Raw genomic sequence first — 12,039 nt, 5'->3', positions numbered from 1 at the left:
AAAGAGGAGCTGCAATGAAGTGTTTGAAGCCATATCCTCGAACATTCTCTATCTGGTCCATTGCAATCCATGGGCATCTTGATCTTCCAGTGGACTTGGGATTATCCATCACCGTCGTTAGTAAATGTCGGCTCCATAGTATCTGTATGTGTTACACAAAAGAGGAGTTGATCCTCACTGAAAATCATAAACCTTTAATATAATCGCCAATCTCATTTAAAAAATAGTATCACTGAGATACGGTCAGAGTGATGAAAAGGGTAAGGTTTTCAAAATTCTGCTTTTTTGCTTGCAGGCTGAGATTTCAGCACTGCTGAAAACCATTGCTGATGGCTATTTTAATGGAATAAGTTCATCTTTCACTGGGAGGATAATCTTGCCAAAAACACAAACTTAAAAAACCATATTGTACCTGTTACTCTTTTCATATAAAAATAGTGTCTCGGCTGTTTCTTGACTCCAACTTCACGGCAGCAGCCTGGGCGTCCGCGGGTTAGTCGCCAACATGCAGCTCTTCGTATGCGCCCAGGAACTACACACCCTCGAGGTGACCGGCCAAGAAACGCTCGCCCAGATCAAAGCTCATGTGACCTCACTGGAAGGCATTGCCCCGGAGGATCAAGTCCTGCCTCTGGCTGGCTCGCCGCTGGAGGATGAGGCCACCCTAGGCCAGTGTGGCATGGAAGCTCTGACCACTTTGGAAGTAGCTGGCCGCATGCTGGGAGGTAAAGTTCATGGTTCCCTGGCCCGTGCTGGAAAAGTGAGAGGTCAAACTCCCAAGGTGGCCAAGCAGGAGGAGGAGGAGGAGGAGGAGGAGGAGGAGGAGGAGGAGGAGGAGGAGGAGGAGGAGGAGGAGGAGGAGGAGGAGGAGGAGAAGGAGAAGGAGAAGGAGAAGGAGAAGGAGAAGAAGAAGAAGAAGAAGAAGAAGAAGAAGAAGAAGAAGAAGAAGAAGAAGAAGAAGAAGAAGAAGAAGAAGAAGAAGAAGAAGAAGAAGAAGAAGAAGAAGAAGAAGAAGAAGAAGACGACGACGACAGGCCGGTCCAAGGGGCGAATGCAGTACAACCGTCGCTTTGTCAACGTCGTGCCCACCTTTGGCAAGAAGGGCCCCAATGCTAATTCCTAAGTCCTATTGTGATCCTGGCAGTCTAATAAAGTCACTTTGTCAAAAAAAAAAAAAGTGTCTCGGGGATGAAAACACATAGGTCAACTCTAACTGACCCAGACACATGCTTTTCTCTCACGCTGCCCTTTCACTATGCAGCATACATCCTTCAGATAAATGCTTAATTCTGCCCTCAGAATACTAAAAGACTTGTCCTTGAGGGCATAGATTTAAGATAGAATATTGGTAATTTAAAATTGTATAAAGAAAGTTATTTCACTCTTTTGATGATGAGCACTGAACCCTCGCAGAATAGTTACATGCTCTATAACAACATCCTGGCATGCGGTCTCTCCCTTGTGAATGTAACAGCAGTGAAGCCATGAGATCCTAGCAGAGCAGACACTGTCTTGCTTTGCCTCAGGCTCTGACAGCTTAATTCACCATTTTTACACCATTACTGCAAGCTATAAAACATGAGGGGAAAAATATCTTAGTGTTGTTCCAGATTAAGTCTAAAGAGCCTTGGGGTCCATACTGTAAAAGCTTGTTATCCATTCTGTAACAGAAAAGTCAGGTTGCTCCTATCTGGTGTTGAGGAAAAACAAATCTTCTTTCTAGAACTTTGCTCTGGGAAGTGAAAATGTCCTTCCTGGCAGGCTTGGATTTATAAGAAGACAAGACTTCAGACTTCAATGAGCTCACACAAAGTACGTGTGAACCATATTGCACTTATTGTTGACAACAACAGCTTCTAGCAAAACAAAGTTAGGAATGATTGTGACATCTGGATAAGGGCAGTGAATAGCACTTGAAAAATGAAAGGAAAGTCTCCTGAAAAAGATGTGTATCATCTGGGGTCCTCCATGCACAAGAATGTGAATTTGTACAGGTTACTCGCCAGCAGGGTTCAGCCTCATAGTAATCACACAACTTGTCCCAGGGGTTGTCAAGGAGACGAACAGCTGTTACACATAAGAAGGCTAGCATATCATAAGCTCTCATTAATACTGGCTACTGGTCTCATCTTCATTATGATGACTTAGTTTGCTTGGAATTTACTTTGCTAGTGATGTGGTTTTTAGCTAGCCTAGTAGCCACATAAGGAAAATCTAAAGAAATATTTGAAGAAACTGATATGTCATTTAGTCAGGTTGAACATGTATGTTCAAAAGAAATTATTTAGTCAGGTTGAAAATGCATTTTTAAAGGAAGGTGATAGGAAGTAAAGACACTCTTTAATCAACTCTGAGAGATGTCATCATTGAAGGGAGTGACATCTATTTTAGAGCCAAAAAGTCTGTAGAATAAACACTGTCATTTTTTTTAAAGTGTATTTGGCACTTACTTACTTAAGACTGCTTTATTAGGGGAACTTTGGTTGGCAATTATTGTTTATAGTTTATTGGATAAAAGAGTTAGTTATAAAATCCTTTTGTGTTATTTCACCAATATAGCTTTTTGATCACTTAGGCAATGTGTTAAACTGTATAAAAGTAGAAAAGACTTTTGACCATGGTGGTATATGATCATAATAAAAGCCCCGAGGAAGCCGGGTCAGGAAGATCTTGGATTTTAGGCTACCTTGAGGGACCTATCAAAAAACCTGTCTCAGAAAAAAAAATAGAATCCTAATTTACCTTTTCCTCTATGAAATGGTAAAATTGTAGTTACCAACTCCTAGTCTCTTATCTGAACCTTGATAACCTAGTAAGCAAAGAGTCAAATTGCAAATGCATTACTATGAAGACACCACAGAAATCACAGTCTGAATAGTCATTTGTGTATATGTAACGACTTGTGCATGAGCGTGGTACCCATACTCATGCAGGTCACAGTAACAATTCCACATCCCCCCTTTCCTACACGATGCCTCTCACTCAGGAGCAGGGAAAGACTCAGGGACGCTTACACTTCTTTTCTAAGCCTAAGACATCCCACAGCATAATTTTGTCTCCTAATTTGTTTTCCTCCTGCAATCATATTCAGTTATAATTTGTAAGCTATGGATATAACTCCGCGTTCGAATATTTGCACGTGAGATCCTGAGGTCTATCCCCAGAGCTGGAAACAAAGGAGTATGTGGATATTCAAGTGTGGTGGTGTGAATGAGAATGGCCCCACAGGATCACCTGTTTGAACACTTACTGCACAGTTAGTGGAACTGCTTGGGAAGGATTAGGAGGTGTGGCTTGTTGGAGGTGAGGTATAACTGGGGACAGGCTTTGAGGTTTCAAAAACCTCCCATCATTCCCAGTGTTCTCTCTGCCTCTTACTTGCAGCTCAAAACGGGAGTTCTCAGTTGCTGCGTGGTCACCTGCCAACCCTTATCTCCATTCCTTGACCATACTCTTATCCTCTTCACCCTCTGAAACCAAGCTCCCTACATAAATCATCATTCTACAAGTTACAGTGATTATGATATTTTACCACACCAATAGAAGAGTAACTAAGACAATAATTACGTATGGCCGACAGCACAGTCCTTTTTCTGTTAAAATATAGTGCAGAAAATACCTTCTTTGTGATTATGTGATCAGTTTTTTTCCCCCTGGTTTGCATCAAGAATGCTTCTCAGGGGGCTCTGTGGGTGGCAGCATCAAGCTGTTTGAAGAATGTTTTTGATGAAAGAAAAACCTGAGGCTTAACAAGGAGAAACAGGTGGCTTTCTCAGCAGCAAAGATTGGCATTTGCAGAACCAGAATTGGATTGACTGACTTTGGAAACTCATGGGATGTAAAGTTGGGAAAACTCACATGCTCACTTGAAATGTTAATTTAATGCTTAAATTTAGGAAGCAGAAGGAAAGGTACACCAGGGCTTCCAAAACTTAAGGAAGGACTAATCACTCTTCAAATATCTATAGTTATTCCCATAATGTTTGTATTAATATTTGCTTTAGCATACTATTAAGTTGTATGATACTGCGTACTGAAATAAAATAATAATAATAATAATAATAATAATAATAATAATAATAATGCCATCAAAGTTGCCAAATGTGCTTGTACCACCTGTTACCTTTTCATGTTGCCTTACACCAAATTGATGGGGTATGCTCATAAATATTTTTCTTAGCTACAGCTCATTCTGTTCCTGTGGCATATTTTCCCAAAAGTACATAAAAGTATAATGAATTTAAAGGGACAGAATGCTTAATCCGCAGCTGCTTTCCCAGCTCACCAGAATGGCATGCATGGTGAGCTGTGTTTCCCTGGCTGTTGCTCTGCCGGTTAATTGTAGAGCAATCTCTTCTCCAGTACTTTTCTTCATCTTTTTGTTTCTTTGTTTTTCATTTCCTTCATCTGTGGTAAGTAATTCCTCAACCTAGCATCCAATTATGCCATTTCTCCATCATGTGTTCTATGTCTTTTCTGGACAGCTGGCATTCCTTTGTCCTTGATGTAAAAACCATTCTGGTAAATAAATATCTACATAATGCTGTTAAATCATGTCTACAATTTCATCCAAAGTATCTAAAAAAAAAAAAAAGAAAGAAAGAAAAGGCCACCGTGAAATCTTTGCTTTCAACGTTTTAAGAACCAACTCTTTTCTTTCTAATTTTTTAAAATTCATTTTATATACCAACCACAATTCCCCTCCTTCCCCTCCTCCAGCTCCCCCCCCACCTCTGCCCAACCATCAAACCACCTTCCCCTTCTACTACTTTGAAAGAGTAAGGTCTCCCATAAGAAGTTAACAAAGCCTGGCATGTTAAGTTGAGGCAGGACCAAGCTCCTCCCCCTGCATCAAGGCTGAACAAGATATCCCACCATAGGGAATGGGCTCCAAAGAGAGAGCTCATATACCAGGGATAGATCCTGGTCCCACTTCCAGTGGCCCCTAAAACAGCCCAGGCAACACAACTATCACCCACTTGCAGAGGGCCTGGTTTGGTCCCATGCAGGCTCCCCAGCTGTCATTCTAGAGTCAGTGAGCTCCCACAAACTCAGTTCAGCTGTCTCTGTGAATTTCTACCTCATAATCTTGATCCCCCTTGCTCATGTAATCCCTCCCACTTCTCCTTGACCGGACTCCCAGAGCTCAGCTTGGTGCTTAGCTGTGGATCTCTGTATCTGCTTCAGCTATTGGATGAAGGCTCTATGATGACAATTAAGATGTTCACCAATTACCAGGGAAGGCCAGTTCAGGCACCCTCTCCACTACTGCTAGGAGTCATGGCTGGGGTCATTTTTGAGGGTTCCTGGGAGTTTCCCTAGCACCAGGTTTCTCCATAACTCCATAATGACTCTCTCTATCAGGATATCTCTTTCATTCCTCTCCCACTCCATCCCTCCCCCAACTCCACCATTCTATTCCTTTATATTTGCATCCCACATCTCCTCCCCTCTACTGCCCATCCCCGGCCCAATTTTACCGAGGAGATCTCATCTATTTCTCCTTCTCATGGCGGTCCATTGTATCTCTCTTAAGGTCTTCCTTATTACCTAGCTTTCCTGGAGCTCTTAATTGTAATCTGGTTAGCCCTTGCTTTGTATCTAGTATCCACTGATGAGTGAGTACATATCTTGTTATCTTTCTGTGTCTGGGTTACATCACTCAGGATGATTTTTTTTTTAACTTCCATTCATTTGCCTGCAAATTTCATGATGTAGTTTCTTTTGAACTGCTGAGTAGTACTCCATTGTATAATGGTACCACATTTTCTTTATCCATTCTTCATTTAATGGCGATCTAGGTTGTTCCCAGGTTCTGGCTATTACAAATAATGAACAGGCATCTTTGTGGTATAATTGTGCATCCTTTGGGTAAATGTCCAAGAGTGGTGTCACTGGGTCTTGAGGTAAATTGATTCCCAGTTTTCTGAGAAATCACTATACTGATTTCCAAAGTCATTATACAAGTTTGCACTTTCACCAGCAGTAGAGAAGTGTTCCCATTAATCTACAACCTCTTCAACATGAGTTGTCACCAGTGTTTTTGGTCTTAGCCATTCTGACAGGTATAAGATGGAAACTGGAAAGTCAGGAAGAACTCTTTGGCAAAATGGATTTCAGAAGGAAACCAAAAGACCAAACAAGAAGTATGGATGCAAACAATTCTTTCCAGGATTAGAATGGGCAGCCAAAATCTGCACTAGCTTTTTCTTTCAATATTGCAGTTGTGTGGGTGCAGCACAGTTAATGGCCTCACTGGCCTTATGTCTAAAATCTTGGCTGAAAGAGGCTGACGAAAAGAACAGCATGAGTTCCCACACCTTCTAATGAGTGTGATTATGTAATTGTGCTGGGCACAGCTAGGAACAACAAAATTAAATCTCTAAGCACATCCTAATTTGGATGGACGTTTGCTTATTTACATATATTCTGTGCAAGATCCAAGCCAAGCTCTTCTACACATAGAATATATATGTCTGAGGATTTCATCTCTGAGCCTCCATTTGGAGTTTTAAAACAGTGACTTTTGGATTTTTAATAATATGAAACAAAATTTCACAATACAGAGTGTGCCAGTGTGTTCATTTCAGCACCTCATCTAAATGCAGATGGAAACTTGTGTAGTTTTGGCTAATGGGCTATTGTCTACCACCACTGTGGTTACTCTGAAAGACTGTGTCTTGAGGTTGGATACTCAGTGCAGACACACACACTACTCCACACACACACCGGATTTCAGTGGGTGAAGCATAAGCCTTATGTGAAAGATTTGAGTATTCATTTTTGTGGAGCAAGAATCAAGAAATGGAATTAAAACATGAGGTCACCAGGGATTTTTGTTTGAAACTTTTAATATTTATTAATACTTATTTAATGTGGAAGTGGTAATACATTCTGAAGTTCTTACATACCTGAACCCTAACTGCTTTCGTTCTCTGGGGACTGCCTCCATTCATTCAGCTTCAGGGCCATTCTAGTCATTTGGGAAAACAAAAACAAAAAAGCAACAAGAGAAAAGACACCTGTATTATTTTAACACATGTTAATTTTTGCCTTTTTATTGGGGCGAGCTCATTGCATAGTAGGATAACTTACCTTTTGTCAGTGATAGGTGTCATCATTTTTTTTTTCATTCTATTATTTATCTTTATCCTATTGTTCTTGGTCGTCAGGGTCCAGGTAGGGTGTTTCCAGGTTCTTGCCTCTTAATCACAGAATTGAAATAAAATCCCGCATAGATTTGCAACTGGAAGAAAAGAAACTTGTTTGATAGTCTTTACATGGAAGAGAATTTTCTTGTGGTCTTATACATAGCGCAGTTGAGGTGGGTATTCAGGATTGATAGGACCTTGCATAGAGTTGGAAGTAGAGTTGGAATTATGTGCCTTACATCTGCAGGTAAAGAAACCAGGCTGTCCAGTACATCATTTGAACAACTGGGGTATGTTTAAGTAAAACCCAAGCAGAGCCCAGGTCACCAGCCTATCCCCTATGCGTGTTTGTCTCATTTTGCCATGTGTTGTTCTGATGAGAGGGTATTTATTTTATTTCAGTTCATTTATCAAACTCTGAAGAACTCTCTTGGATGATATTTCAAAATTCTCACCTGGTTTCTTCCTTTATTATTTCATGTCATTTCATTTAAAATGTGCTTGAGGGAAGATTTAAAGTATAGGTCAGATGTAGTCAGTTCCAGACAATGATTTCATTGCTTCAATTCTATTAAATACTTTATCTTTGATTTGAAATACAACTGCTACCATGTAAATTTTTCCATATGTTCTTGGACCCGTTTCTAGACTCAATATTCTGTTATACTGCTCTGCCTTCCTGTTAGTGTGCCAGCATTTCCGTCTTCAGGTCACGTCAATAGTGTCAGGAGCCATTTTTCCCCCCCAAAATTATTATAGGGATCATCGCCCTGAGAAGTTTGTAGAGGGCTCCACTTCCCAATTGTATTGAGAATTGTTTTATTGACAAAGCCTGTCCCACTCCCAAATTAACTGTCAATAGAGAGCTAGCTGTTAGCGGAACCTGCCTCACACTCTAATTATCCAGAGAACTAGGTGTGTCAACTTGTGAACTCCTGGCAGAGGAATCGTGACCTGACCAATCGTAACCTCTTGGCCTACGTGACGGGCGTGGACCACGAGGCAAGATCCCGTGCCCCAGCCCCCCAAACTCCTCATTCAGAGAATATATAAGCTGTAACAATGACTCTAATAAACGGAGGCTTTGACAAGAGCTATGCTTGGCCTTCTTCCTCTCTCTTGCCCATGTCTTCTCAGGTAGCGCCTCTCCGGGACCCTGGAATTACTGGACCTGCCAGGCGGGTTACAATCCCTAGACTAATGACCCGCCAAGGCGGTCGACACAATAGGTCTTCTGACTTCATCACTTTGAGGAAATTTCTCTTGGCTGCACTTGTCTGTGATTATGGACACTAGTTTTAATTCATATTTAATTCACTGTGAGTGTTGTGGCCATGTGTCAGGGTGAAGAAAATCAGATGGTAGGCCGAGGGGTGGACACTTAAAGCCCCTTGGAGTCACCACAGCCTGTAATAGCAAGCCATCACTGTGGTCTGACTTAGTAATTCCTTTGCTTTTGCCTTTGGCTTGAAAGCTAGGCTTTCTAGTTCAGTGGGCACAACTCTACACTCTCCCCTTCCTTGTATCTATTTTAAATAAACTATTTGCTAATCTGGGAGTTACCTATTGACATCTGTTAACTCTCTAAAGTTTAGTAGAGTCAGAGTTGGTCAATTATTTTTTTCTCCAGATGACTAATTTTTATTTCAAAAGTACTTATTAGGAAATGTTTCAGACAGATCAGACAAATGTATATACTTCAGTTTTCCAAAGTTCTTGGAGCCAAAAGAGGCAAAGTGAAAACACAGAAATATAACCCCTTAAGTTTGGTGCTTCAGAGTTTATTTATCATTGGTTTTGATATGTATATTGTGAGAATCATTGAAAGGACTAGATAAATCTGGATAACATTATAAACAAGTTAAGCAATATTTTCAGAATAAAAAAAGTGAAAATTAATATCTTTTTATAAACAGTATTTTTTTCTTATAATTTTTCATATGATTTTAAGAATTGTTTTAGAAAATTGCATTGAAAAGCTTGACTGCTATATTTTACCTCTATGAAGGGAAATTATTTTCAGAGTTGGGGTGATGATTCAGTCAGTACAGTGTTTTTTCAGCAAAAAAAACAAGGAGCTCAGATGTTCATCACCCACGATGGGCATGAGAATGTATGACTGAGAAACCAGTGCTGAGGACAGAAACAGGCCAGTCCTTGGAGCACTCTGGGAATGCAGTCTAGCCAAACTGATAAGCTGCAGCTTCAGCAAGACACATTGTCTCAAATAAAAAGAAAGGAAGGAAGGAAGGAAGGAAGGAAGGAAGGAAGGAAGGAAGGAAGGAAAGAAAGAAAGAAAGAAAGAAAGAAAGAAAGAAAGAAAGAAAGAAAGAAAGAAAAGGTATAGAAACACTGAAGAAGCGACAACACTGATCTCTGGGTTCACGTATATCCAAATAACCCCACAAAATACACCATACTCATACTTACACAATGTAATTATTTCAATCATTTATCAGTACAGAACTAATTCAATAATTTATCTCTTTTTAGATTAATATTTTCCCTTTAATTTGGTTATCTTTCTTTTTTAAATTGTTTTTATTGAGTTATATATTTTTCTCCTCTCCCCTCTTTTCTTCTCCACTCCCCTCCTACCCTCTCCCATGGTCCCTATGCTCCCAATTTACTCAGAAGATCTTGACTTTTTTTACTTCCCATGTAGATTAGATCCATGTATGTCTCTCTTAGGGTCTTCTTTGTTTTCTAGATTCTCTGGGATTGTGAATTGTAGGCTGCTTTTTGTTGTTGTTGTTTTGTTTTATGTCTAAAAGCCACTTATGAGTTAGTACATATGATATTTGTCTTTCTGGGTCTGGGTTACCTCACTCAATATAATGTTTTCTAGATCCCCCATTTGCCCACAAATTTCAAGATGTCATTATTTTTTCTGCTGTGTAGTACTCCATTGTGTAAATGTACCACATTTTCCTTATCCATTCTTCAGTCGAGGAGCATTTAGGTTGTTCCGAGTTCTGGCTATGACAAACAATGCTGCTATAAACAGAATTGAGCACATGTCCTTGTGGTACGATTGAACATCCTTTGGGTATATGCCCAAAAAATGGTATTGCTGGGTCTTGAGGTAGATTGTCTCCTAATATTCTGAGAAATTGCAATACTGATAACCAAAGCAGCTATACCAGTTTGCACTCCTACCAGAAATGGAGGAGTGTTCCCTTTACCCCACATCCTCTCCAGCTTACGTTGTCACCAGTGTTTTAGATCTTTGCCATTTGTACAAGTGTAAGATGGAATCTCAGAGTTATTTTGATTTGCATTTCTCTGATGGACATTGCATTGAATCGGTAGATTGCTTTTGGTAAGATTGACATTTTTACTATGTTAATTCAACCTACCCAAGGGCATGGGAGATTTTTTTCATTTTCTGGTGTCTTCTTCAATTTATTTCTTCAAAGATTTAAACTCATAAAAACCAGTCATTCATCTCTTATCCTGAAATTCATGTTTAGATTTTGTCTGTTTCCAATGCTATAACTGATACACAGGAGAGAACATTTCTAGTGGATAAGTGGTCACAGCATGTCTTCATTTCTCAAGTTACAAATAGTGGTATACGTCAGTTGTTTCAACAGCGCATTAGATGCCTTTTTTTCATGAGAGCGCCTTATAAAATATCAGCGCAAATATGAGGAATGTAGTGTAAGAATTTACTTAACTCATTACAATGTGGCCACTGATTCGGGCAGTTCTCAGGTATTCTTCTGAGCTTTTGAGTGGTCAATGTATAGTCATGAGGTAGGCTAACTTCCAGCTAGAACAATACAGATACCAAGTTCAAGTATTCCCATCCCCTTACAATTCAAGAAAAGTCTTATAAACTATTAAAAGAAGAAGAGGAAGAGGAGGAGGAGGAAGAAGAAGAAGGAGGAGGAGAAGGAGCAGAAGAAGGAGAAGGACAGTTGGACATGCCTCTGCTTGCATCTCACTGGGCAAAGCTTCAGCGCTGCAAAGCAATCACATGGCTAACCCTCATGTTGGGGTGGCTGTGAGATAACAAGCTGTGTAACAGATCATACTTGTAGACAGAATCAGAACTGTGGGCCAGCAAAATGGCGGTCTCAGCAAAATCACTTGCTTTTTAACCTATGACTTCTGTTTGATCACCAGGGCCTGTATGGAGAAGAGAACAGACCCCTGTAAATCGTCCCTTGGCTTCCTCATGCATGGCACGCATATATTCACACCCATTAAATAAATACATGCAATGAAAAACAAAGCAAACAAAGTAAGTAAGAACTATAATCAGTCATGAAGAATGACAATTATAAGGTCCTCCTTAATTGTTAATCAAAATTAATAAATGAAGAAATCCTATAGGAGTGGAAGGAAAATAAAGCCTTATGAACTTGAAACGGCAGATTTTTTTCTTTGGTGTTGGGAAGGAACACAGATGAGAAAGAAACCTGTGAGGAAAGCAAGATGGAAACAAAGACCACTTTACTGGGTGCTTCTAAAGACTTTTTTATTTGCAGGGGCTTTAATGTCATCCAAGAGGTCATAGGATGAAATTCCTCTTTAATCACTTTTGGCTTTGGAGCTGTGATTTGTGTGGGTCACAGCTCCATGACTAAACGGCCTTGATCTCTAAATTCATACAGATTGCTCCAGACACTAGCTTGCATGCCCACAGCCTTATCTCCTTGGCGCTTTTTAAACGGAGATATTGTTTAGGACTTTACTGCCAGGACATCGAGAAAGATGAGAGCTTGCTACCTAATAGCAACAGTTACTGAGAACACCATGACGCTCAAACCTCCTTGTCTGTATTTTGCATTGTGATGTTGAACTGCCACTCTGAAATCAAGTTTTCTCGCGAGCTGACACCAAGCTCTGAACCTCTGAAGATATACCTGAAACCTGTTAA

General features: G+C 40.2%; 1 protein-coding gene across 1 annotated transcript; it reads left to right on the top strand.

Annotated features, from left to right (window-relative positions):
* The first annotated feature begins 469 nt into the window (after positions 1-469).
* LOC130866071 (ubiquitin-like protein FUBI) lies at positions 470-1,148 on the top strand. The gene is made up of 2 exons (XM_057757325.1): positions 470-784; positions 995-1,148. The coding sequence occupies exons 1-2, from the start codon at positions 506-508 to the stop codon at positions 1,121-1,123; spliced, it is 408 nt and encodes a 135-aa protein (XP_057613308.1). The 5' UTR covers positions 470-505; the 3' UTR covers positions 1,124-1,148.
* Positions 1,149-12,039: the final 10,891 nt, after the last annotated feature.

The sequence above is a fragment of the Chionomys nivalis genome, chromosome 24 (assembly GCF_950005125.1).
Source record: "Chionomys nivalis chromosome 24, mChiNiv1.1, whole genome shotgun sequence".
NCBI classification, from domain to species: Eukaryota; Metazoa; Chordata; class Mammalia; order Rodentia; family Cricetidae; genus Chionomys; species Chionomys nivalis.
This window is presented reverse-complemented; position numbering and strand designations above follow the sequence as displayed.